This window comes from Chinchilla lanigera, unplaced genomic scaffold, assembly GCF_000276665.1.
Source record: "Chinchilla lanigera isolate Chin_1 unplaced genomic scaffold, ChiLan1.0 scaffold00054, whole genome shotgun sequence".
NCBI classification, from domain to species: Eukaryota; Metazoa; Chordata; class Mammalia; order Rodentia; family Chinchillidae; genus Chinchilla; species Chinchilla lanigera.
This window is the reverse complement of record NW_004955455.1, coordinates 14245427-14273224: the sequence shown is the minus strand read 5'-3', so window position 1 is coordinate 14273224 and position 27798 is coordinate 14245427. Positions and strand designations below refer to the sequence as shown.

At 48.1% G+C, this 27798-nt stretch overlaps 1 protein-coding gene across 1 annotated transcript in view; it reads left to right on the top strand.

Moving 5' to 3' along the window:
- Rnft2 (ring finger protein, transmembrane 2) overlaps positions 1–16181 on the top strand; it is a gene marked incomplete in the record, with an annotated part of 74253 nt that extends 58072 nt beyond the window's left edge. The window contains 4 exon segments of the mRNA XM_013520450.1: positions 2335–2484; positions 4012–4077; positions 4215–4316; positions 13337–16181. Coding sequence (XP_013375904.1) covers positions 2335–2484; positions 4012–4077; positions 4215–4316; positions 13337–13471 — 453 coding nt within the window.
- Between the last annotated feature and the right edge of the window lie 11617 nt (positions 16182–27798).

The following is a 27798-nucleotide window of genomic DNA, read 5'->3' as shown; positions in this document are numbered from 1 at the left end:
ATATATATATATATATATTTTCACCTTTTTATGTTGAGACAGAGTCTCACTAAGTTGCCCAAGCTAACCTTGAGCCAGAGCTCCTCTTGCCTCAGCTTCCACAGTAGCTGGGGTCACAAGATGTGCCACTACTCCTGACTTCTTTTGAAACTTTTAATTTAGAATAATTTTACACTTAAAGAAAAGTGGCAAACACTGTGCTGAGAGTTGGCACACAGGACCCCTTCATCCAGCTCCCCCTAACGTTAGCTGTGATCTGATGTAATCATAGCCGGAGCCAGGAAATTAATATGGATGCTATTACGACAAACCAAACTCCAGCCTTTATCCGGATGTTGCCAGTTACCCCACTAACATATCTGTTCTAGCCCAGAGTCGAGTCCAAGATCCCATTTTGCATTCACTTGCCCAGGCCCTTAGCCTGGTCCCACCTGACAGTCCCTCAGCCTTTCCTTTCCCTTTGACCCAAGATGATTTTAAAGAGTGCTGGGCAGTTATTCTGTGGGCCTCATTTGGATATGTCTCTGGCTTTCTGATTAGACTGAGGTTATGAGGTTTGGGCCAGCTTCACCAGAGTGATGCTGTGTTCTTCTCTGTATCGTATCAGAGAGTTTGGGATGTTGCTGACTTATTTTGAGGATTTTAACCTTGATTGCCTAGATAATGGGGTGTGTGATTTACATGGTATATGTTTATTTTGTGTACCATGTAGTTGCTATTTCAGAGGATAGTATTTTAATGGCTATGTGTCTGTCCATTCTAGAACTCTTAACCTAAACACACCTTCTTTTTGTACATTTAACTTGTGACTTTCCGTGTCATTATAAAGAATACTACGGTGACCTTTCCTCTTGGTACAAGCTTGCACATATCTCTAATTATTTTATCAGCAGAATCACCGGAGCAAAAAACTTACTCATATTTTTGAGGTTCTGGATGCCAAGTGCAGGGTTATATTTTTGTTTGTGTATTTCCTTATTTGAATCAGCTTTATCAAGGTAACATTTACATATAACAAAATGCACAGATTTGGAGCACACACTTCAGTGAGTTCTGGCAGATACGCAGACCCATGCAATCACCATCCCAATCAAGATACAGAATTTTTCTGTCACTTCCCTAAATTCCCTGATGCCCCCTGCATTTAATTTTCCTACCCTTCACCCCAGGAAGCCACCAATCTATTTCCTATCGCTCCATGTTAGCTTTTGCCTGCTCTTGGTCTCCAGACAAACCAGAATTACACAGTATAGAGTCTTTTACAACTGTCTTCTTTGATTTGACATGAAGTCAGTGAGAGCCATTCACATTCTTGCAAATACTGGCCATTTGTTGATTATTATTGCTGAGTAGGATCCTATTGCATAAATATTGCCAGGATTTGTTTACCCGTTCTTCCGTTGATGGACGTTTGGGCTGTTTCCAGTTCGAGGATCTTATGAATAAAGCTGCTAAGAACATTTCCATACATGTGGACATATGTTTCCATTTCTCTGGGGTAAATACCTCAGCATGAATTACAGGGTCATGAGGTAGGTTTCTGTTGACCTTTATTAGACACGACAGGACAGGGTTATTCTCGTCTCCATTTTATAGCACGAGCTGCAGGAAGCTCGCAGGGCTCGTCCAAGGGCACGGGAAGGGGTGTTCAGGAGGACTTGGGGTCAAGCACATTGCTGGGTGAGTCTCCACTCATCTGCTTCTGCTCCTCAGAGCAACCTTGTGGTGGGGAGAATGGCACTCCCATTCTGCAGGAGAGGAAACTGAGGTTCACAAATGTGCAGCTCAATGGGCGGCGCCAGGTCCCCTTTCTCTCCCCAGCTGCCTCCTGCGAGGAGGGGCAGGAGGTCCTGGGAAGGTTGCGCATCTCCCTGCTCTTACCCTTCTGGCTTGTGTTACCTGTACCAGGTGACCTCCTGCCCAGGTGCCTGGGGGTAGTCACCTGTGATACCTGAGACAACCATTAGGGGTGGTCTTCTGGAGAGGCAGCGACTGTTCCCCCACATTTCGCTTTGAGCCCTCCAACGCTCAGCAAGAACCAGAGAGTGACCACACTCCAGCCCTGGCCCAGAAGCGTAGGGTTTCTCCCTCCCTGAAACCTGATCCTGGGTGTTTTGATCTTCTGGGCTGGTGGGTGTTGGGTGAGGGTGCTGGGCAGGGGCCGTGTCTCCCTGGCCATATCGGGCCCCATTAAAGCTGGCCTGAGTGCTTTCCAGAGCTGATTAATGGCCTGCCTGTGACCTAGAATGTCATTACTGCTGGGCCGAAGCCCCCCAGCTTGGTCCTTTGGGTCTTTACTGCTAATAATAATTGATGCTCTTTGTGTGGTTGCAGGGAAAGTTCTATCTGGTCATTGAGGAGCTGAGCCAGCTGTTCCGGTCGCTTGTCCCTATCCAGCTGTGGTACAAATACATCATGGGTGATGACTCCTCCAACAGCTATTTCCTGGGAGGGGTCCTGATCATTCTCTACAGTCTCTGCAAGGTAAGGTGGCCTCAGGGGTTGAGAACTGGTCAGAGGAAGGCTGTGTCCCTAGACCAGGCCTCAAAAGACCATGGCACTATCATTTCTGTTATCTTTTTTTTCCTTTCCTTTTTTTTTTTTTTTTAAGTCAGAGTCTCACTAAGTTTCCCTGGCTAAACTTGAACTTTCAACACTCTTGCCTCAGCCTTCCAGCCTAGTGCTTTTTATTTGTAAATTGGGATAAAATTTCACAAAACGTAAAATGAACTGCTAACCATTTTGAAGTGTGCAACTCAGTGGCATTTAGCAGAGCCACAGTGTCATGGATCTACCACCCCGCTACCTAGTTCTAAGACATGTTCACACCCCAAAACAAAAGCCGCTACCCAATAAGCAGTCAGTCCCTCATTTCGCCACCCTCCCTTCCCCCAGCTCCTGGCAACCACTTTCTGTCTTCTCAATTCACCTATTTTGGATGCTTCAGATAAATGAAATCTTGTAATATATGCCTTTTGGTGTCTGGTCTCTTTTACATAACATTTTTGAGGTTCATCCACATCGTAGCAGATGTCAGTACTTTTTATGGCTGAATCCGCCTCAGTTTCTTGCCCACAAAGCTCACCATATGCTCTCTTTCCACTTAGTCATCTTCACGACAGCCAGCCAACTTACATGCCATTATCACTCCCATTTTATAGGCACAGAAACTGAGGCTTAGAGAGATGAAGTTACTTGCCCAAGGTCAGAAATAACAGCAAGCATCAAACCCCATCGCACTGCCTCCGAAGCCTGGAGCTCTAAACCACCATACCACTGAAGTTTTTTCCCTCTTTCTTTTTTTTTTTTTTTGGTTTTTCTCCAGTACCGGGAACCAAACTTACGACCTTGCGCTTGCCAGGCAGGTGCTTTTGCCGCTGAGCTAAATCCCCAGCCCCCTTTCCCTCTTTCTTATTTCCAAAATATTATCCCTCTATGTTACACATCCTCAACAATGCAAATCAGTATGCAGTGCTTTCCTTCTCATTATTAATATAAATCAAGGGGTTCTCCCCCACACACACACAAAAAAATACATTCTCCTTTTTTGTTTCACAGTCTCTATTTCTAGCTTTAGAAAATTACAGGGGAATGTGTATGTTCTCTTTCCTTCCTCCCAGCAAGACTGGCAGGCAATCCATGCCATATCAAGCATGGGGCCTTATCCTGTTGGCAATTCTGATTGACTGGGAGTGGCAGAGTGGAGAAAGATTATTAAATTTCGGCTGGACTTGGAGAAAGAGTGCTGTGATCAATTAGCAATGTCTGCCCTGGGCTTGGGAAGGGGAAAATGCAGTATGTGTGCCATTTACTTGCTCTCCTGGCCTAGGTTGTAGGGGAGATTTTTGATACCAGGCAGCAACACAAAAGCCAAACAAAACTCATGCAAATGGGAAGAAGTTTCTTGAAAATATTCTGAGCACAAGACAGGGACAGACTCTGCTAGAAAGGTTGTTCAGGGGTCATGGGAAATCTGAACACTTTTCAGCCATCATTCTGCTCTCTTTTCAGTCATTTGATATCTGTGGCCGTGTGGGTGGAGTCAGAAAAGCCCTGAAGCTTCTCTGCACCTCTCAGGTGAGTCGGTTCCAGGTGGTCCTGACTGAGGTCCCCAAAAGTGGCAGCTGGAAATGGCAGCAGGTCCTTCCTCACCCCTCAGACCTCACAGGGCCCCTGAGGCCATGACTGTGCTCATCTTTTCTAAACTCAAACAGAATTATGGTGTCCGAGCCACTGGGCAGCAGTGCACCGAAGCTGGAGATATCTGTGCCATCTGCCAGGCTGAGTTCCGAGAACCTCTGATTCTCCTGTGCCAGGTAGGCAAGGCTGCACGTAGACCCAGGTTGAAATCTAAGCCCAACCTCTTACTTTCTGGGTGGCCTTGGGCAGGTAACTTGGCCTCTCTGAGCCTCAGTGTCATCAGTAAAATGTAGACGTGCCAGATTCAGAATGGTGTAGTGTCAGAATCCCCCAAGTGTGATCCCAGCTGCATTCCTGACCCTCCATCTCCCCTTGCTGCTTTTAAAATGAGCATGATAACAATACCCATTTCACAGCGCTGTTAGCATGCTTTAGCGAAACCGTCTATGGAGAGGGCTAAATTTGAATTACTCAGCCACAGAAGTTGCTAGTATTATATTTATGATTATAGGTGTAGTTATTATTGCCATTTATTTTCATTTTGTCAAGGGTCATGAAGCCATGGTGGTAAGTGCTGGTCAGTCGCTCTTAACTGCCTAAATGGGTCCCTTCTCCCCCTCCTGACATCAAGAGCTGGGTGTCAATTCAGCAGATGTGCATTGGGTCAAAGCATCCTATTAGACACCAAGAGGGGAAGCAGGGGGCACACAGAGCCTGTCCTCTCCTCTGGAAGCTGGTGGCCTCCTTGGGGAGACAGACACATACATAAATAACCATGAAACAAGGCAGGCGGTGATAAGTGCTGTGTAAGAGAGATTCATGCAGGGTCCCAGGGGACCAGGGCAGAGAGCAGTGCATTCCAGGCTGGGAGGATTTTTGGAGGAGGCATAAGCCTGGAGCCCAGAAGGAATGGAAAGACAGATGGCCTGTCCAACACCCTCTGAAGGTGGGACAGAAGGTGGGATCCTCTTTTAATATTCAGAAAATTTTCTGTGTGTGTTATTACTGTTTGGGGATTTTAGAAGAGTTTGTTTTTCACTTGATTTTTAGCTTTATTTCTTTTTAAATGGATCCTTTGTTTTTTTGTCTTTTTGAGACAGGGTCTGGCTATGCAGTTCAGGCTGGCCTTGGCCTCACTTTGTTGCCCAGGCTGGTCTCGCACTCGCAATGATCCTCCTGTCTCAGCCTCCTAAGTGCTGCGATTACAGGTGTGCACCACCACGCCCGATTAAAATTGATGCTTTGTTTGCATAAGTCAAAACTGGAAAAGGAGCCTGAGTCAGCCAGACAACTAAATGCAGTACTGGATCTGGAATAGAAAAGGGACATTCAAAACGCTAGTTGGGTGAAATCTTAACCAAGCCTGGCGTTTAGTAGGTAGCAATGTATCCATGTGGGTTTCTTAGCCTTGATAAATGTGTCATAGAAATGCAAAAAGATAATATTAGGGGAAACCAAAACTGAGGATGAGCATATGGGGATTTTCTGTACTATCTTTGCTACCTTTCAAAAAGCCTAAAAGTATTCAAATATAAAAGTTTATTTTCAAAAACATCGCAATACATAGAAGAATGGTGACGGACCTCCTACCTTTGTCCACCAGATGGCTAATCCTCCCTTTCCCACACAAGCTACCAGTGCGAACAGTCTCCTTCATATCTTTCCAGAGATGTTTTACAGAATTTTAACATATATGTTAAAGATACACATATCGCACACGCATCTGTGTACATGTATATACAGATGCACAGACATGCACACAGAAACTTACCTGTTTTTAAAAAGTAGCATGAGTTGAAGCATATTCTACCCAAGCTGCTTTCTATACTTTTTTAACTTGCGGCTCTGTCTTAGAGATGCGCCTTGTTTTATTTTACAGCTGAATGGCATGCCATTTTATGGTTAGAGCATTTATTTTTTCAGTATTGGGGATTCAACCCAGGGGTTTTGCACAGGGCTGTATCCCCAGATCTTTTTATTTTTATTTTTTATTTTGACATAAGGTCTTGCTAAGTTACCCAGGTTGGGCTTGAACTTGGAATCCCCCTGCCTCAGCTTCCCAGAGTGCTGACGTTCCACACATGTGCCACCATGCCCAGCGGATAGACCACGGCGTGCTTAGCCATTCCCCTGTGGAGAGGCATTTAGTAGTTTCTAGTCTGCTGTCATTACAAAGACAGTTGTCGTGAAGACTCTGAAATGTGGGGATCAGTCACACCCACCTAAAAGCATTGTGCTGATTAAGTGAATTAATTTGAGTGAAACATTTAAAGCTACACTGGGCGTGTGATGCAAGTTCAATAAATATCAGCTCTTTGGGGCATGCATCCCATTTTACCCGTGCCCGAGCTCCTTTTAAGATAGACTCCTAGCAGTGGGATTAGTGGGTCAGAGGGTGTAGCGTTTTGACAGATACTGCTAAATTGTCCTGCATGAGGAGAGATCCACTTACACTCCCAGTGTGGAGCGTGACACGGCCTCTTGCTCCCTCCTGCACCAGCAGTGTTATGAAGCCTTTCTGAGGTTTGCCAATCTGACAGGTGACAAACGCTATCTCAGCACAGATTTAATTTGCATTTTCCTAATTATGAGCATGGCTGAGCATCTTTTCATATGCTTTGGAACCATCTGTATTTCCTTCTCAGTTGCAGAGATTATTGGAATATGATGTCAAGGTGAAAGTCTTTCTTCTTCCCTGGCAGTCTCTCTAAGCCTCAGTCTGTTCATCTGTCTTCCATTCTTCTGGTACCACCGTGTCTTTCCACACCTGGATTAGAAATTCTTGGGATGAATCAGACAAAACACTATAGTCCCAGATGTAGAGTGGCAGCCACACCCAGCGGTGGTTGGAAACCACAGACATCACCGGGTTGAGCACATTTCTCAGCATTGCCCTGCCACTGTGAGCGGAGCCTGGAAAGACCACAATGGCCTGCACAGGTGAAAGGAGCGTGCTCACTTCAAACGCACCGAATGAATGAACAAATGAATGAATGGCTCAGCTCAAGTGTTACTTCACTGATAAAATTTCCCCCAACTCTGTTTCTCCAGACTAGTCTTGTTCCCAGCTACCACGGTTTCATCAATGGCTGTGGTTTTTCTTCATAGCACTTTCTCCGGTTGTTAGCTATATAGTTTATGGGGTAGCTAAGTCGTGTAAGGCCTGTCTCCCTCTGCCACATGACCAGCATCTTAAGAGTGGACAGCATGTGTCTCTTGTGTGGCAGTGAAACCAGTATTCAGTGGATGGATAAATGGGTAGATTGGATTGGATTGGATTGGATTGGATTGGATTGGATTGGATTGGATTGGATTGGACTGGATTGGACTGGATTGGATTGGACTGGATTGGATTGGATAGATGGATGGATAGATGAGATGGATAGATTGGAGGATGGATAGATAGGTAGATGGGAGGATGGATGAATGGTTGGGATGGATAGATGGGAAGATGGATAGATGGATGGTTGGTTGGATGGATGGATGGATGGATGAATAGATGGATGGATGGATGGACAGACAGATAGATGGACAGGGTGGACTGGAGGATGGGTGAAAGGATGGATGGGTGGATTGATAGATGGATGGATGGGGTGGATGGACAGATAAATGGGTGGATAGGATGGTGCTGAGGTAGAGATGTGGGTGGGTGAGTGCAAAGAGGTATAACTGGGTGAGTGACTGTAATAGGTAAGTGGATGGACAGACGGATGGGTAAATAGATGAGTAGATGGGTGAATGTGTGAGTGGGTGGATAGACGGGCGAACACATGGAAGAATGAATAGGTGAAGAACCCACAAAGCTGAGAAGCACCTTGTTTCCTCTTCTAAGAGTCATCAAATGAAGCTCCGTGTGTCACTCCTTCTGCCCCCAGCGCCCCTCCTGATCTAGGACCTGGGAAGCAGCTCGCCACTGGTCAGGCAGACTGAGCACGTTCAGAGGCTGGAACTCTGTTCAGGCACTTGTCCATTAGCCTCTGGAGCCATGGCGTGCTTGAGACGGCACAAGTTGGGGAGAGGTTGTCTTGAACACAGTCAAAAACCCGGTTTATATAAAGGATTCTTTTGTTATTGGGATGAGTGAGGATGCATGTAGAGAACAAACTGCTCTCCAGTTCTCGCTCACTATGAGCTTGTTTGAGTTTTTCTGAGTATCGTATGGTATAAATATTCAAAAAGACAGCAAGAGGATGGTGACCCCTACTGATTTTGTCCTTACAAGCTGCTCACACATTCTGGGTTAGCGGCTGTGTCTGTCTCCATCCCGACGGACACCCTCTCGGGCATCTCTTTCCCTCATAGAGGAGACGCAGGCTCGGAAAGGCAAAGGAGCACATTGGCCTGAGGTCCTGCTGCTCCTCATGCGAGAACCAGCTTTCAAACCCAGCACCTCCGATGCTCTTGACTGTGCCCTTTCCTCACAGCTTGTCCTCATGCTTTGAGGTGTCCTAAGGGCTACATTAAAAGATGAAAAGCCAGGCATGCTGGCACACACCTATAATCCCAGCTCTCTGGGAGGCTAAGGCAGGAGGATCACAAACTTCAGGTCAGCCTGGGCAACTTAGTAAGAGCTTGTCTTTAAAAAATAAATGAGGACTGAAGGATGTAGCTCAGATTTCGCTAGGTTTAATCCCCAGTACCAAAACAAAAAAAAAGATCAGAGCCCTTTCCCTAGAAATGTGCGGGATGTCCCGTGCCATCCAGCTATGACTGCTTTGCACATGGCCTCCTCAAAGTGAATGAATGGCGGAGCTGGGGCGGAGCTCATCACGCTGCTTCTGCCTCCTCCTGCATCCCCTTTGTGTCATCACTTAGTGAGGCCAACAGTGTCCCAAGCTCTGCTGACAGCCCTGAGTAACGCACTTCAGTGTGACACTGACTGTCCGTGTCATTGTCACCCAAGAGTGAAAATGATCATCCCAGACAGCCTGCAGGTATTTTAAAACAGTCATGTGATGGTATGATGTGTGTTTGTTGGTGGCATTGAGGATTGAATCCAGGGCCTTCATATTGAGCTACATCCTCAGCCTTTTATTTATTTATTTTTTTTTTAGACAGGGTCTCATAAAGTTACTGAGTTGCCCAGGGTAGGCCTAAACTTGCAATCCTCCTGCCTCAGCCTCCCAGGATGGCAGGAATATTACAGGCATGCATCATCTGTATATGTGTTTTAAAAAGTATAATGTGCTGTACCAATAATATTCAGTATCAGTGGTTAGTTCTAAGTCTGGAGATGGATAGCCTGGTTTGTGTGGTTAATGAGGATATGTGGCTATAGGGGTGTGGGTGTGTGTGAATGTGTGTGTGCATGTGCACATGTATGTGTCCTGTCTGGTAGTAGCTATGTTTTTAATAATGTCATTTTTCATAATCAAGTGCTTCAAACCTCTCTTCCCACAACCTGCCTATATACACACTATACATAGTAGAACATAGTGGGCAAGAGTTTTGGCTACAGAGTCAGGCATTTTTTTTGTATCAGTTATTCATTGCTGCGTAACAAATTATTCCAAAACATAGTGTCTTCAACATTTATGATCTCAGAGTTCAAGAGTTCGGAGATATGACCAAGAGTCCAGGCATGGTAACTGGGCATGGTGGTAGATACCTATAATTCCAGCACTCTGGGAGTCTGAAGCAGGAGGATCTCAAATTCAAACCCAGCCTGGACAAGTTAATAAGAACTCCTTCCCACCCTACCTTTCAAAAAAAGGAAAGAGAAGAATCCTGTATTTCCCGTCCACAGTTTCTCCCCTCCCATGAGGGCCTGGCTGCTGTGTGGAGGCCCTTCTCCCTACCCTGATTTTTCCTGCCTGCTCTGACCCTTTGGGCAGACAGAGTGAGCCTGGGTGAGATATAGGTGGGAGGGGCAGCCAGTCCAACCGCAAGGCCTGTGTCTTTGCCCTGCAGTCTGGAAGACGCAACCGGGGAGCAGGTCACCCAGCACCTCCTGTGTTCCCTCCCCACTGACCTGCCTGATCCTGCACATGCCCCTGGGCTCAGCAGGGCCCAGTCCTTCTCTCGACATGCGGAAGGGCCGTGAACTCCTCAGCCAGGGCTCTGAGCAGCTCTGACTCTTGGAATTTCGTCACTTGTCCTCCCTATTCTCTGAGGAGGAGACTGAGCCCCTGTGACCCTGACCGGGTCTTTTTCATCAGAGCATCTCAGAGTCTCCCTGTGGTGAGCATTCGTTTCTCCGAACTACCGACAGAGCCCCCCGGGGCTGGGCGGGGGAAGGTGGTAACAACTGTCACTGCCCTTGTTGGCATTCACCACCCAGAGGGTGGTTCAGGCCTTGATGAGCAAGGAATTCAAACAGGGCTTCTCGAAGTGTGGCCAGGGTACCCCTGGGGGCTCTTTTCAAGGGACCTGTGAGATCAAAACTATTTTTATAATAGTACTAAGACATTATTTGCCTTTTTTCCCCACTCTAGTTCTCTCATACATATATAGTGGAGTCTTTCAGAGGTCACATGACCTGTGATGAGGTCATAGCTCTGGTGGCTGATGAAACATCCGCTTGTGTATTCCTGGGCTTAAAAAGTGTCTTGGCATCTACTTCTGATATGGTAAATAGGTTTAAGTCACATGAACAAAGCTCGTTGATGTCATCAGTGATCTTTACAAATGGAAAGGGGCGTTTGAACCAAAACTTGGGAGATGTGTTAAATTAGAAGTGTGAGAAGCCAAGCACGGTGGTGTAAGCCAGTAGTTCTTTCTATACAGGAGGCTGAGGCAGGAAGATTTCTTGAGCCTAGAAGTTCAAGACCAGCCTGGACAACATAGCAAAACCCTATCTCAGAAATAACACATAAGTAGAGATCCTCCATGAATGGGTGTTGCATGAGAGAATAAAAAACTTGCAGATGTAATGGCCACATTTCATTGGCCTAACCCACGCTCAGAGCCTCATGTGACCCCAGGGGCATGTCATATCCTGTCGTGTCAGTACCTCATTTCCCGGGCAACGCTGTGAAGGCTCACTCATTCGTTCAACAACCACTGGCAGATTAAAACCGGCCCAAACCTCAGAAAACTTACCTAGTGCTGCGGCATTTGAGTCTGCAGATCACAGAGGAAGTGCGAGTGGATGCAGGATGTGCAGCTTGCAGCGGGAGAGTGGTGGAGGCAGGGAGGGCACCGTCGGTGGGGACATTGGCAGGGAACAGCGGAGGGCTGGGCTCAGGTAGACACCACCGAAAGGGGAGGTGTGGATGGAGGCTTCCAGCGGAAGTAGCAACTGCCCAGCTGAGGGGCGAGAAAGGGGTCCCCGTCAGCTCCCACAGCCTGTCCTCGAAGGCCACGTGGCCAGTCTTTATCACCGGAAGCCAACGTGTGATGAGGCTGGGGGGCAGGGCAGAAGGCACCACCATGGCAGGCTGGGTGCCTGTTCAGAATCTAGAAGCTGCTGACCCCCAGCTCCTGCCCTTCAGACCCAGGTGGGAACCTAGTATTGTCCTCGGGGCTCTGCATGGGCAGCTGTCCCCTCCTCCCACCCACGCCCCTCCACTGCCTCAGCAGCTCCACGAGGCTGTCCCTGAGTGCCTGGGGGGCCGTCACCGCAGGAGCTTCTCATAAGATGTCTCCTGCAGCCTGGAAAGGTCCCCTCCTCCCCCTCTCTTCACCACTTACCTCCTGAATCTCTTCAGGCTTTGATTCAAGCGTCCCACCTCCAGGAAGCCTCCCCTGATTACCTCCCAGATCAGATTGCTCGTCCCTCTGTTACACTCCACCCCCAGAGCACCAGGGCTCTCTCCCTAATGCCTGCAGTTGGGGACCTGCTGTAGACCATGCTAGGAATGGATTTACAAGAAGCTTAGAGTGCAGCACGGAGAGGCTGATACTACATAATGAACAGACACAAGGTAGAACCATTACCGCGCTCATAGCCAACACTTACAGAGTACTCAGTATTTACCAGACGTTATTTCAAGTGTCTTCCTTTTTATTTTTTTATCTTTCAGAAAATATTTTGGGTTTTTTTATGTTATCGTTCTCCCTAAACTTCTCATTTTGGAAAATGTCAAGCCTACAGATATGTCCAAGGCTAGTGGGAGGAGGGGTACCCTGCTATTCCTAACTATTTGCTAATCACAGATTCACTCAGCATGAGCATGTTGCTACGCTTGTCTCTTTTGATATAAATTTTCCCCTTGAAGCAGTTTTGGGAGTAAGTTGCAGACATTGTAATTCTTTACCCCCAAAATACTTCCGCATGCATTGTCCAAGAATAGCCACAATTTCACCAGGAAATTTAAATAATGTAGTATTGTCTAATATGTGGTGATATATCTGAATGATCCCAGCTGTCTTCAAAATGAGCCTTAAAACCAGGGCTTTTCTCCCCTCCAGGGTCCAGCCAAGAATCATAGATGTGCTTGACTGTCATGGCTAAGTGATTTTAAATATCAGCCAAACATTTTAAGAGGAGCTTACTCTCTCCATTTTACAGATGAGGAAACTGAGGGTCAGGGAGGCTAAGTTACTTTTCCGAGTTGTGTGGTCTGAGACTGGGGAGACCTGTTGGGCTTTATCATCTCCCTGCCTTTCTCTTGATTCCTGTGTTCTACTCCCCACCCAGCAGGCAAGTGGCTCTTTTTAAACTGCAAATTATATTAGTTCACTCCTCCACTCAGCCCTCTACCATGGCTCCCTACTTCTCTGAGAATAAAAGCCAGAGTCCTCCCAGTGACCCACAAGGCACAATCGCCCAGCTCTCTGGCCTCATCTTCCTCTCTCACCTCACACACCTCCTGCTCAGCCACACTCTCCTTGCTGTTCTCCCAGCATGCCAGGTACATGTCAGCCTCAGGGCCTTTGCACATGCTGTCCTTGCCCAGCAGTGCTGTTCCCTAGGTAGTATCAGGGCTTAATTCTCCTGTAAGATTCACCCAGAGCCTAGGGTTGTAGCCCAGTGGTAGAGTAATGCTTAGCATGCATGAGGCCCTGAGTCTGATCCCAGATACCGCCCCTATTCCACACGCCCTCAAAGATTTACCCCAATACCAGTGTCTCAGTGAGGTGCTACAGGCCACCTCCCTGTGTTTTCCCAAGCACTGATGCTCACACCCTGTGTGTTTTTCACAGTGCCAGTCCATCCCCAAGGCAGTGCCAGTTGGGGAGGGCAGGGCCACGTTGTTTGGTTCCCCTCTGTGTCTCCAGTCCCTCAGTGGCCACATGGTGGCTGTCCCCGCAGCACGTGTTCTGTGAGGAGTGCCTCTGCCTGTGGCTGGACCGCGAGCGCACCTGCCCGCTCTGCCGCTCCGTTGCCGTGGACACGCTGCGCTGCTGGAAGGACGGGGCCACATCGGCGCACTTCCAGGTATACTAGCGCCAGACCTCAAGGATGCCCAGCAGGTGCCTGAGGGTCAGCGCCCAAGTCCTGCACTGGGGGTTTCCTGGAAAACAATCTCCAGCACCGAGGTCAGGCTTCCGCCAGCTCCAGCCCCCAGGGTAGGCCTGGGCCTTCACCTCCGCCTCCACCCGCCTTCCTCCCACGTTCTGCAGGACAGTGAGAACACCTTCCCCTCCAGGAGGGGAGGCCTCCTCCTGCAGATGCAGTCTGCCCCAGGTAGGTCATCCACCCTCCTCCGAGTCAAGGAATCTGTAACACATGAAGTTCCTCCCTTCTCTTAACCAAGTACCGAGTTCCTAGTACTCAGTGCTGCGAACTGGGGAGGGGCATGGCAGTCACTGCCTCGACACATGGCCCGGGCCTGCAGTGACACTCTGAAGTATTTTCAGAGTCCAAGCTGCCGTCTACCTAGATTAACTTAATGGATCGGTCACTTAGCATGTGCCAGGCACAGAGTCGAGCATCTAGTGTGGATCACTTCCGGTCATCCTCACCACGGTCCTGTCGTGGACTGTGGTACACTTGGCCCACTCCCACTTGACAGCTGCGGAAACTGAGGCACCAAGTGTGATGTGGTAACTCTCCCCAGAGTCCTCTGACTAGCGAGGGCTAGCTGAGCTCCCAGCCATCACGGGCCTGGTCTGGCGTCAGAGTCCGCTGAGGCTGCAGGTGTCGGGCCCAGCAGACCTGAGAGGTTGAAAGCACAGCGGGTGGTTTCGATGCCCCTCCCTGCTTAAGACTTTGTGGCCTTGCTGGGTACGGTGGTGCCTGCCTGTAAACCCAGCGCTTGGGAGGTTGAAGCAGATCAAGAGTTTGAAGCCAGTTTGGGCTACATAGGAAGATCCTGTCTCAAAAAACAAACACAAAGGAGTGCAGCACGGGTGTACCGCATCGTGGGTACGGACCACACTGAGAATGTGAGCCGTGCGCGCCAGCTCCTGAAATCCGCTGGTGGCTGCGCCCGTGGAAAGACTTCCAGCTCTTCTCCTGGGATCGGGCTACAGTGCTCAGTCCCATTTGGGTTCAGATATGATATCCCTGGGTGTCCCGTTCCTGTTTCTTTTCTCCTCCTTCCATCCTGTCGTCTCCCTCACGCCTGTCAGCAGCTTCTGTGGACCTGGCTATCTCCTCCAGGAGGCTTCAGAGCAAAAGCGACAATCCGTAACGTGAGCCAGGGGGTGGTGTGGACCACAATAGATACCATGTTTTGTGATCGCTGTGACAAGGCTGTTTGTCTGCCCCTGCAACTCCTGCTTGGAGATCTGGGCTACGATGGCAAAGGTGACACAGAAGCCACTGGAATCTTGCCCACCCTACCGCTCTCTCAATTCTTTCTCTTGTCGTCAACCTCAGCACAGTGGCATGTGGCACCAGCCGAGTTCCAGAGAAAGCCTCTGTCTGACTAGTGAGCAGGTTAGCATGCCAGCCCCAGGGACAGAACAGAGCCCTGCTCCCCGCCGGCAGGTGCAGGACATTTGTCCCCGTGTGCCGCCGTGCCGGGACTTCATCTTTTGCTTGACATCCTTGGCTCTTTCCTGCTGCCCAGCAAGACTCCCCTTCCAGGGCAGCATGGCATCTTTCAAGCTCTGTTACTATGGTGACGGCTGTGATGTTAACAATCCCACTTGTCTGGATAATCAAGTAAGAAAGGGAAGCAGAGGGAAACATACAAGTGGATTCGGCTACTCTGTCCCCTCCACCTTCTCCAAAACAAAGCAACAGGCACTTCGGCCCCTGGTTCTTATCAGAGAGAGCGTTGTGCCCGCCAGTGCTGTCAGAGGCACGAGGGGCGGGAGCCGGCCAGGACTTACTCAAGGGCCAGCGCGGGATGGAGACGACAGAGCGGCCTGTTGGGAGGCAGACCCGGAATCCTGGCTGCAGACTCCTGACCGCGTGGCTCTGGGAAGTCAGTCCCTTTACCTGCTGTCACCATCGCCGGGGTGACCAAAGCCGGTGTGTTGTTTGCTGGAACCAAGGCAACTAACAGTGCGGGTTACTGGCGGATACACCCATGGTTTCGCCCATTACACCCATGCCTCCGAAGGAAGTGTTCCCTTAGCATTTTGCAGACAATGAGCCATGCCTCTGACACTATAAAGAATGTCACCTGTGGGGCACCTCTGGGGGCAGGTGGGATGTGTTTGTTCATTCCCTGCCCTCCAGGGAATCTTCACATCTGGAGATTTTCTTCTGGGTGGGAGGATTCTCTCTCGGCCCTGGAGGGGAGCAGAGGCTTCCAAAGAGATTTTCAAGCAGCAGGCTGCTCCGATTCCACTACGCTGGAGTGGAAGCAGCCAGGAGTCCCTGCCGAAGCAGAAGAGTGTCGCCGTCCTTTACCCACGTTCCCTGCAACTCATTGGTTGTAAACAGGATTAATCAAGTATCAGGTTCTGAGCGTCCTGCTCTTAATATTTTATGACTCACTGAGTCACAGAGCCCTCGGAAATAAATAGTCCTGTTCATAGAAGCACACCGGAAGGTAATCCATGTGTGGGAATAAGGAGGGTGCACTCTGGACTTGGATCCAGAGAGGAGGTGCTGTGGAGCCTCGTGACATCCCAGATGCTCAGGAGGACGTGTGACAGTCCTGGGATCTTTTAATACTTTCCTTCTGGGGCAAGCATCTGCCTTCAGTGTCTTTGTGTCTCCTGAAGTACCCTCTGCTGATAAATGTCATCTGTTGACAGAACTCGTGTTCGTGTCTTGATTATCATGTCAGCTCTTGAAGGCAAGTGGAACTGCTTCAGGTGAAACCAGAAGCGGCGCTTTGTGGAGGGGGTCATGAGCATCCATCGGTTCCTCCCAAAGCGGTCTGCTGAGGTGCATGTGACTTACTAGGGCTGAGGGAAAGAGCAGGTCAGGGGAGGAAGCAGAGCTAGCCAGTGAGTTCTAGGGAGGCTCCAGCCTCAGCTTGATCCCCGGGGGAGCACCACAGAAATACACCAGCCAAGCTGAGATGGTAGTACACGCCTATAATCCCAGCACTTGGGAGGCTGAGGCAGGAGGATCGCCATGAGTTTGAGGCCAGCCTGGGTTGCACAGTAAGTTCAAGGCCAGTCTGAACTACAGAGTAAGAGCCTGTCTCAAAAACAAAACCAGCTAGTCCTTGGCTCCGGGTTGGTGGGGGTGGGGCTGTCATTTCAGGCTCTCCACTGAGGAGGCCCCAGTGCCCAAGGAGAGATACCTGGAGCCTCAGGTGCCAATGAGACACACAACTACAGGATGGGTACACAGAATTGGCAGAAGGGATCAGGAATGGCTCAGAGAGGCCCTTATACTGCTTACCACTGGGGCTGCCTATCATTTATATGAGCCCAGTACAGGCTGATTCAAGAAGGTTTGCCTGGGTGCCAGATTATGGTGGATATTTAAATATAAATTATTAGCATTACTTGAGAATTCTGTGCCTCTCAGAGCAACATGGTGATATCTACCATAAAAACATCATTGGGCAAAACCTTTTGGTTGCCATTGTTAGAAAACCAATTCAAATATGCCTTAAATTTTAAAAAGGCTTTATTTGGTTCATGTGATCCTGTGGGCTTCAGGTACAGCTGGATCCAGGGGCTACAGATATGCTATGGAATCCTGCGTCTCCATCCCTCTACTCTGTTTTCCTCCAAGACAGCTGGGTCACATGCGGTGGCAAGATGACCCTGCAGTTCTGTGCTTATCTTCCAACAGCTTAATGACCTTAACAAAGACAGCTTTTACATCCCCAAAGCTCAAGCCAACATCCTAAGCTGACCGTCATTTATTTGTCTCTGGACCATAGGGTCTGGAGGATGTGAAGTGTTGTTATGGGTCGAGTGTTGAGCCTTGGAGGTGTGGACAGAGGTGGGTGGGAGGCTGGTGTTAGCCCCTCTAAGCCACCTGGGCTGGGTTGGGTCTCCAAAGGAAAGGAGAAGGTCTACTATCTTAAAAAAAAAAAAAAAAAACAAGCTATCCATAACCCACTATTCTTAGGAAGGGACTTGAACCTGGCCTCTGGGTATGTCTCAGACCAGGAATGTGCAGAACCCAACCAGAGTGACCTGTCTGCCCATAGCTGGGGACATCAGCTCACAGACACATTCACTTATCCATATCATGTGCACAAATCATGGCTTTGCACACTGATTTAAGCGCTTCCACCCAACCTGTTGTTTAACCCAGGGGCAGCGTTTAAGTCACCCCTTCTCTTGAGGGGTTCTCAGGACTTAGAGAAGGTGGTAAGTGGGTGGCCCTCTGCTGCAGGGAAGGTTGGGGTGTGGAGGACCCAAGGTTCTGATTCAGTGGTCCAGCCAGACTGCCCCATGGTCTTTGAGGCCCAGCCTTCCAAATGGAAATGAAGACACAAAAGCCTTTGGCTAGAAGTGCACAACCAATTTTTTAATAAAATCATTACAAATATGTACAAAGCATTTCCAAGGTATGAAATTCCTCTTACAAAAGAGCACAATGAACCAACAGCGTCAGAACCCAGAACAGAATGTCCCCAAGCTTATTGCCTCTCTGGCTGGGCCAGGGGACCCACCCAGGTTCCCAGTGCCCTCACAGCCGTTCTTGCCACGCACACGGGCTCCTTGGTGCTTATAGTGCAAAAGACCTAGGGGGAGGGACTTGGGGGATTCAAATAGGAGAGAAGGCAGGAGGGAAGTGACAGCTTCCCACCTAGGCAATGGTCGGACAGACCCTGTTTGCAAATTAGATGTTCCTGCCCCAGACCTTACTGAAACCAGGAACACAAAGAGTAGGGAGTGAGTCCGCAAAACCCACTAACCCACGAGAGCCTGTGCTCCGGGGTCCCCAAATGTGACACTTTTCCCAGCGGGCCTCAGTCAGGCTCCCAGCTGGTTGCTGGGCCATCCATATGTACTTGCAGTTCACCTAGCAATGCTTGCCCTTGACCTACAAAGCTGTGGTCCACCTCACGAGGAGACCCAGGATAGCAGAGCTGGCAATTCATATGGGGGGGTCATACAGACTTGGACCCAAACCTTGGCTCAGCCACGGCACTCTTTGGGCAGCCTTAGCCACACTGCGTAAACTCTCTGAGCCTCAAATGTCAAGGGGGACTAACAGTACGGTCAGCTGGAGTGGGTGTGCAGAATCACAAGGGGGCACACGTGCAAAGCACAGTCCGCAGTGCTCAGCGGTGGCCAGCTCTCCGGAAAGGGGAGCTGTGGTCACTGAATAAAGCAGTGAGGACCAGTCTGCATGCTGTGGATGAGTGGAGGGCACAAGCTTCTTAATCGCCATCGGCTGATTGCGTGGCACACGGTAAATACTACACAACAATCAGCCAGCAGGGCTTGGGGTCACAGAGGGGACATGACAAATCTGTTAAAAATTGTGAACCAGACTAGAAAGGGACATTTCACATCGTCTGGTTCCAAGCTGGTCTGGCCCTTCAGGATCGATAAGTCAGTCTCTTCTGAGGTGGAACTCTACAACCTGGCACCCTATAGATGCTCAATAAATAGGCGTTGAGGAAATCAATTCAATGTTTAAAAATAAACTTTCAGCTTACGCTTTAAAATGACACTTGGACACCAGTTTCCTCCCTCCACGGAGCTTTTCCATTTGGCTCCCATAGGACTAACTGGGGTCTAATGTGCCTCTGACTCCCTAACCAACCTCTGTCTCCCCATTCCCCTGGGTTGACTTAAGGGAGTTTTCAGAAAAGAAATTGGCATCAGCACCGAACAACAAAATCTGTGTTCTGGTCACTGCAGCTTCTAGCACCAAGCGGACACGCCAAAAAGTCCCCAGTGCTGCTCCAGTGTCCCCAAAAGACACTTGTGTAGGAGAAGGATGCGTGAAGATTCAGCCAGTTCCCCAGCAGGCTAGAATGATATTTTATCAATGTCAGAAATATGACAAGAAAGATAGAACTACATGAGATCAGCTCCATAGATCGTAAAACCAGTCACAGCTTCATTGTTCTGTGACAGTATTGTTTAAATCACCGTGTTCCCCATATCAAAATAGTAAAGAAACAAAATGAGACCACTGAAAGACGTGGAAAAGAAATCTCCAGTATGCCAATAAAGGGGAAGGTGGAGGTGGGGACGGGAATCATCTTTAGATGCCCCTGGTGTAGCACCATGGACAGCAGCCAGCGGGGCTGGTGGGCTCTCCAAGAAATTTACTCAAAGTACATCTAGGACAAGGGGAATAGGAAATGGAAACCCAAACCCGGAGAGCTGGTTTTTTGTGGCGGGGTGGGGGATTCAGGAGAGAAGCTTCCAGAAGGGAATGGATCTTATCTGGAAAGCGTGGGGTCCCACGGGGCTGCAGTCCCTACAGCTCCCAGACTCCCCACCCTCAAAGAGCAAGCAGCACCACTAGGAGTGAGGAAGGAAGGGGCCCCTCACCTCATTATGCAGCCAGCTACCTAAGCGATGATCTCAGAGGCCTCCTTCTGCTTTGCACGGACACACACACATGCACACACACATACACACGCACACACTGCTGTCTGCTGAAACCCGATATGAGGTCTTTTTTAAAATTTATTTCAAAGCCTCCCTCCCTCGCTCCCTCCCTCTGTCTCTTCATAGCCGCTCTGCAGTGAAGCTAATCAAAATCAATGACTCCTTGGCAGCCAGAGGGAAGGGGGGGGGCGCCAGCACTTTGCACACTGGGGAAATCTTTTTTTAAAAAACACACAAAAAAATCCATCCCACTATCTCATGCAATCCAAGTAATGTAACAGGAGAGACGGTGGAGACAGTATATACATATATATATATCTATATATATCTATATATATCATGCTTCAATTTTCTAATACAAATGTCCATCAAGAAGTCAAATCTCATATAAAAACAAGCATTAAAAACAACCCCTTGTCAAAAATCGGGGCAGTTGAGAAGTGCACTCAAATTAATAATATGCAAGAAAAGGCCAGGATTTGATACGTACACAGTTTCTAATAATACATGAGAATATGTACAAGGGACTTGGCTGTAAAGCTCCCTCGGGAGGCCGTGGTGCCCAGTTCTCTCAGCATTGCGGCTTCATTGAAATCAAAATTGCCCCAAATGCCAACCCCAGCGTTGGGAGTTTGGATCCTCCAGGGGAAACGTCATCAGAGCAGGCAAGTCAGGGTCCTGGGGGAGAAAAATGGGATCCTCTGACCTTTCACCCTTTCCTTGGGTCTCTAGGGGCCAGCACATCCCCACTTCAATCTTAAAGGTACAGCCTTAAAGAAGCAGAGAACTGTAAGTGAACACAATTGTACTAGTGGGAATCCTGTCCCCAGAAAACGAATCAGTAGGACTTTCGTCACTAGCTAAAAAAAAGGACAAAAATACAAGCAAAGACCATTCCGGGGAGTCTGCCCTCTCAAAGTCCCTGACTCGGTGAGCCCCTCACCTGCTCCCCTCTGCGGCCCCTGCCTGCTCGCTGGTCCCCGCAGACATCACCTGGGGGAAGGCTCCAGTGGCGGGGGCAACACACTTTCCAAGAAACCAGCTTTCTTTTTTGTTTTGCCGAGTTCAGTTAGGGGTGGGGGCATACAGAAGTCGGTGTGTGGGGGGTGTTCCCTTGCTTTTAGCAGTTCTGGGTTGCATTTTTCTTGAAAGGAATCTTTCAGCAAACATAAGGCATGGATTAAAAAACAGCGGAAGTGGAGAAGAAAAGGAAGGTAGGAAGGAAGGAAGGAAGGAAGGAAGGAAGGAAGGAAGGAAGGAAGGAAGGGAGGAAGACAGGAAGAAATCCAGCTCTCAGCTTGCAGCAACCCTAACAAGCTATACAGACTTGAGGACCTGGTGGTTGTCAGTAAGGCGTCATTCATTCCCTCTCAGCGCCCAGTGCTGTAACACCCGCTGCTCCTGCTGCTGGCCTCTTAAACAAGGGCTACCTGCAGCCCAGCCCAGCAGGCCCCTTTGTCCCTAGGCACTGGCTGGTGACCTGCAAAGCCAGCCTTGTCAGGTGACTCTGAGTCCTCCTCCCAATGCCTTGCCACCTCGGCCTTGAAAATGGCAGTGACTGTCAAAAATCGGGGCACTTGAGAAGTGCACTCAAATTAATAATATGCAAGAGAAATAATACCTGTTTTCCTTGGATTTTTAAAAACAAAAGCAAAAAATAGTCGTGGCTCCCTGAAAAGTCTTTGCAGCCAAGCCTCAGTCCAGCACACATCTTTTTTTATAGCCCTTCTAGAAACTTCTGAAAATAGTAGCTTATCCTGGTGTGCATGGGGGGGGGTGCGGTTAAACCTCTGACAGTCAGTGAGATGTTGGTACATTTCATCTAAATGACCCGGTCCCTCCCCCAGTGTCCCTTGGTTATAAATCACTCTCCAACAGAACATAGCCATTTCTTGGCTCTTTAACCTACAAACCTAAGCCCTGAAATCCCCTGGGAAGCAGGGGAGGCCATAGGCTGAACTCTCAGGGTATTTCTGCAGGGGCAGAAGAGATAGCAACCAAGCCACACAGGAGGTCTCAGTTTTCCACCTCCTCATCGCCAGCCCAGCCGTCTCCTCCTCCCTCCCGGACTCCAGGGTTTGCTCCCCACCACCTCTGGGCCTTCACCCCCACATAGAGAAAGAGAAGGAACTCTCAAGTGGCACTTCTGCGAATCATCCCTTTTTAAAAAAATGCGAAACATCAAAATAGAGATCTCTCTTATCCCCCTGGCATTCCAGGTCTGTCAACAGAGGACCATGGAAACGCCAGGAAAAACACACTTAGCACCAGCAAAAGTGAAAGCGAAGCACCAGAGACACCAGACTGGAGGGGGGGAGGAATCCCATTTCTCTGACTGTGACAGTGGGATCTAGCGATCTGTCTCGATGAGGACAGAGAGAGAGGCTAGGACATGTCAAGAAATGGAGGCACCCCAGAATGCCCCTACGGGGTTGGCCCCAAGTCCTTGCTTGCTTGTTCTCGCTTGCCTTTTGCAATTTTACCTCTTATTCCACCAGCATCTATGCTCGGGCAATCGGCAGATGCTGAGGCTAATCCCCACCAGTCTTTGCAAATTTCCTAGGTACACAGCAGCAAGCATCTCTCTTCTGGTGGCCCAAACATTACAAAGTATCAGAGTTCACATCGCAAGGTGCGGAGAGGGAAGGGACCACGTCCTCGACAAGGCATGCACTGATACGTAATATTCATATTTTCTCTTTTTTGTTGTATATATAGAGCTATATGGAAATAGCATTGGGGTGTCTGTTTCTGCAGCTGGCTTCCCCGGGGGTTTCCCCAGTCCCGTTCCGTGTTTCTGCTGTCACTCCTGGTGCCGTCTTTATCCTCCACTTCCTTCTCGAAGGGCCACCCGTGGCATTTCAAGCTCTGGGCTCCCCCTCAGGAAAACGGGAACCAGCTTTCTCCAAGGACACAGGGTTTCGCCAACCTGCAGAGAGAGAGAGGTGTGTTTGGGTCAGTATGGACAGGTGCTGGGGTGACATCAGAGACCCGGACCTCTGCACAGACAGCCTGGGGTTGGGGGACAGGAGCTGCTACGTTCTCTGACTTTGGAAAGGTCAGAGCTAGTGCTTCTCCCCAACCCCCAGATAGTAGCCTCCCCTAGATGGACATTTGTGCCCATGTACACATACACGTCTCAGTGTTCAGACTTAGATATTTACACCGGCTGCTTCTGAGATTTTTTTTTTTTAAAGGAAAGAGTCTAGGGCTATTTGACTGTTTACTCCTCCAATTTAGGAACAAGACTTTTTTCCTCTACTGATTTCATAGATTCATATTCGAAGGAGAGTTGCAGACAGTCTCTGCTCTTTTTTAATTTTTTCATTCATTCATTCATTCATGCATGCATGCAGGCAAGCATACATTCCAAGCAGAGGAGAAAGAAAGGTGATATACAGCCAAATCTTTTTTTTTTTTTCCCCCCGTTGGTCTTTTTGAGACAGGATCTCACTATGCAGTTCAGGCTGGCCTCAAACTCACAATGATCCTCCTGCCTCAGCCTCCTGAGTGCTGGGATTACATGTGTGCACCACCATGCCCGGCTACAGCCACATCTTCATTCCTGCCCTTGAAGATCTCAGGAGCCAACAGTCGGAGACAGAGAGAAATCGAAGATACAAACTCACCTGATGAGCAGCGGGACCGAGGGAAATATGGGCTATGGGAGCCATAGGGAGTGGCAGCTTATGAAGGAAAGAGGGAGCCAGAGAAGGCTTCCCAGAGAAAGAGCCAAGTACCTGCTGAGAACCGAAGGATGCCAAGGAACTAACCAAAATAAGATATGCAGGGCAGAAAAAACAGCACACACCCAAGAATGTCAAAAACATGGGTCCGCAAAAACTTGCATGCACACAGATGTTCACTGCAGCATTATTCCTAATCACCCAAAAGTGGAAACCACTCTGATATTCCAGATGATGAATGGATAAAGATTACCTAAGCAATGAAATTTTTTTTTTTTTTTTTGGTTTTTCTCTGGTACCGGGAACCGAACTCGCAATGAAATATTATTTGGAATGAGATATGATTGATACCTGGTACAAGACAGATGAACCTTGCAAATGTTATGCTAAGTGAAAGAAGCCAGATGCCAAAGGACAATTATTATATTATTCTGTTTATATGAAATGTCTGCAATAGACAGTTCTTTAAGCTTGAAAGCTGAAAGAGGGTTACTTACATTTGAGGGAAGGGGAAAAATGAGGGAGTGACTGTGAATGGGTACAGAGATTCTTTTAGGGAAACAAAAAATATTCCCCAATTGATAATGGCACAATAAATATACTAAAATAGGGAATATATTACAAAATAAAAGACACTGACTTGTGCCCCTTGAAAGAGTGGGTTTTATGGTTACAAGTTAGCAGGGGAGATTTTTTTTTTTCAAAAGAACTTCACACGTTCCTCTGAAGCAAGTGGCGTGTGGAGCTCCATGGACTAATACAACTAAATGGCATGGGGGAGAAAGTGGGAGATCATTTTACTACTTCCAGGTTGGAAGGGGCCCAGATACTGACTTGTAAGAACTGAACCATCAGCTTCGTTGGCCTCTGCCTTCCTGCTGAATTTGGCCAGCAGGCAGAACAAATGGAAAGTAAGATCCTGGATCTGTATTCCCCAGCTCTCTCCCTTCTGGCCACGGGTTGGCCACGGCACCTGCCAGGCAGCAGCAGCGCCCCTCCCAGGTCCCTGCTGTTGTCAGCCCCGGGGTGCTGCGTTGTCCCTTGCTGCTTTCCTAAACACCGCCCACATCTTTACCCTTGAGCCCTTACCACACCCTCCTCGGATGACTCAGTTTAGGGCTACCCTCTGCCTCTTACTTGGACACTGACTAATAATATGATGGCATGGATGAGATGAGTCATCGACACGTGGCCCCCCACAGTCTACATGAGGTGACAGTCACAGGGACCCAAATCAGTGACTACAGAGCTGTTCTTACTGACCTGCTGAGATAAGCGACAAAAGACCTCTGCAGCCTGCCTATCTCCTGCCCTCTCCGCTGCCACCCCTCGAGGGCACAAGCACAGGAGAAGTTGTGCACGGCTGCGTGGCACAGCTGTGTGACCCCCTCTATTTCCAAAGAAGACTGAATTTGAGTCATCAGTCATTTCCATTGATAAACATTCGATTTAGTTTATGAAATCAACTTTTGTAACCCCTAAAAATCTCACTTACTTGGTTTCTAGCAACAGATCTACAGAGTGAAGACCAGTAGCATCCTGCAGCATTAGTCTGTGACAAAATTGTGCTGCCTTAAAGACAGGTACAAAAGGAAAAAATGAAGGATGGTAGCCAGGCACAAGAGCACATGCCTAGAAGCCCAGCATATTGGAAGGATGAGGCAGGAGGATCTCAAGTTGAAGCTCAGTCTGGGCAACTTAGCAATTTAATGAGACCCTGTCTCAAAAGAAAAGAGATAAAAGGACTGGGGATGTAAATCAGTGTGAAAGCCTTGGGTTCAATCCCCAGTACTGCAAAAGAAGTTTACTGAGCACCTGCTAATACTAATTGCTGCTAAATGTGTTGGCTGTGTGCTCCAACACATTTAAACATTGCTCTCCATACTAGAGAAGGCCACACGGCAGACCTCCATTTGCTTTCAGTCTTACTGGAGAAGGTATGACAAGCAGGTGCCAATACTGAAAATGACCATCGTCCCAAGGTGTATTTCTAGCTCAGAAGTCAAGGTGTGACTCCATTTACCAATGAAGTTTTGGGAGGATGTGGGATTTTCATGGGGACTTTTCTTTCCTTCTTTCTTTTTCTTTTCATCCTTGGAAACAAGGAGGAATCATTTAGGTGAGAAAGGGAAGAGATGAATATGACTCAGAAAACCCATGAGGAGCAAGAAACTGCATCCAAAAGTCTTAGGAATCAAGGTTGTGGCAGATAAGGTCAGTTGAACACTAACCTTAAAGCTAGATAAAGTTAGCTGAACACAGATGATGAAAGGAAACAATGGCTTCAGGAGAGATGAGAGAAACTTTTTGCAGAGCTGTGGTTGACTGCATTCATGAAAGGAATGGCACTTTCTTACAAAACTAGGTGAGTCCAGCAACTGATTTCACTTTTCCTACCTGTGTGTCATTGAACTTGCAATGAATCTAAGAGCTCCTGGGTGTATTAGTGAGATTTCCACGACTACAACAATTTACCCGCAATAATCAACTTAGAAAGAGGAAAAGGTTCTTTTGGCTCACAGTTTGGGAGGGTTCAGTCCATGATCAGTTGGCCTCCTGGTCTTGGAGCCTGTGGTGAGGTAAGCAGTTCAAGGCCAGAGCACAGCTGCGGTGGAGCAGAGCTGCTGGCTCCCCTCGTGGTGGACAGGAAGGAGAGAGGAAAAGGAAGAGGCTGACTCCCAACACCGCTCCCACAGTGCCCTACCTCTTAGAGGTGCCATCACCTTCCCTAATAATACCACAGGCTGGGGACCAAGGGGACTTATCCAAACCATAGCCCTGGGGCTGCTACATGGGTCAACCCTAGAACCCATTTATTTGTTGGTACAGATTGGGATCCACAGTGCAACGTGAGCCCCAGGGACAGCTCTGCATAGCATGTTTGCTCCCCACACTGTGGGTGCTGTATAACCAGCCCCCCAATCAAATAATGGGCTTGTGCACACCCTTACAGAGGGATCCTATCTTGGCCACATGACTGAGTTACACAAGCATGCTCAAGGATGTCCTCTCCAATACAAAGACTGAAGATATGTCAAGTATAGTACATGCACCTGCCTAAGATGAAGGCAAACACTGTGTACTGCCAAAGTGTGCTAATAAAAAGTTCGCTTTAAAAAAAAGAATGTCACCTCCAGCTTGATCTGTAGTAACTGCAGCAATTTGGAAACAATCCGCTTGTCCATCAATAGAAGACCAGATTGATAAATTACACTGCATACATCTTAGGAAGACAGAGCTGTAAATGTGCTGAGACAGAATGATGGCTATGCTTCTTAACCAAGAAAAGACCAAATACTAAAATACTTACTTTTCGTTTAAAGAATATGTGTGTGTACAACACACACACACACACACACACACACCCCAGGTTGACTAACCCTTATCTGGAGACCAAAAGTTTTGGATTTCAGATTTTTTCAGATATTAGAACATTTGTATATGCATAAGGAGCTAGCTTGAGGACTGGGTACAAGTTTAAACACAAAATTCACTTTACACAGTATTTGTAGTATACCTGTGCTTTGACTGTGACCTCTCGTGTGTGTGTGTGTGTGTGTGTGTGTGTGTGTGTGTGTGTGTGTGTAAATTTGGCAGAGAGGCAAGTAGTATAATGGTTGAGCACAGACTCTGGAACCAGATGCTTGAATTTAAATCCTGATTTAGAAGATTAAATGCTGTGTGATCTTGAGTCCGTTATTTAACCTTTCTGGTCCTCAGTTTCCTTAGCTAGAAAAAGAAGATAGGAACAGTGCCAATCTCGGTGCTGAATTATGAGACTAAAAATATTACCATGTGCAGAACATTTAGAAGCCATGAAACAGTAAGATCAGCATTTGTTATTATTGTTGTTATTTACTCCACAGAAATACATTTAGGGACATAGTACAAAGAGTACCTAAATTGCTTCATATACTTTAATTTTGCATCATTTATTTTACATAATAGATATACGTATAGATATAGATATAGTTTTCTTTCTTTTTTTAATTTTTTGAGACAGGATCTTGCTAGTTGCTAAGTTATCCAGGTTGAGCTTAAGTTTGCAATCCTCCTGCCTCAGCCTCCCAGAGTGCTGGCATTGATGGTGTGCCCCATCTTGCCTGGTTCATCCTTTCTTCCTCCCTCCCGCTTCCCTCCCTCCTTCCTTTCTTTCTTTCTTTCTTTCTTTCTTTCTTTCTTTCTTTCTTTCTTTCTT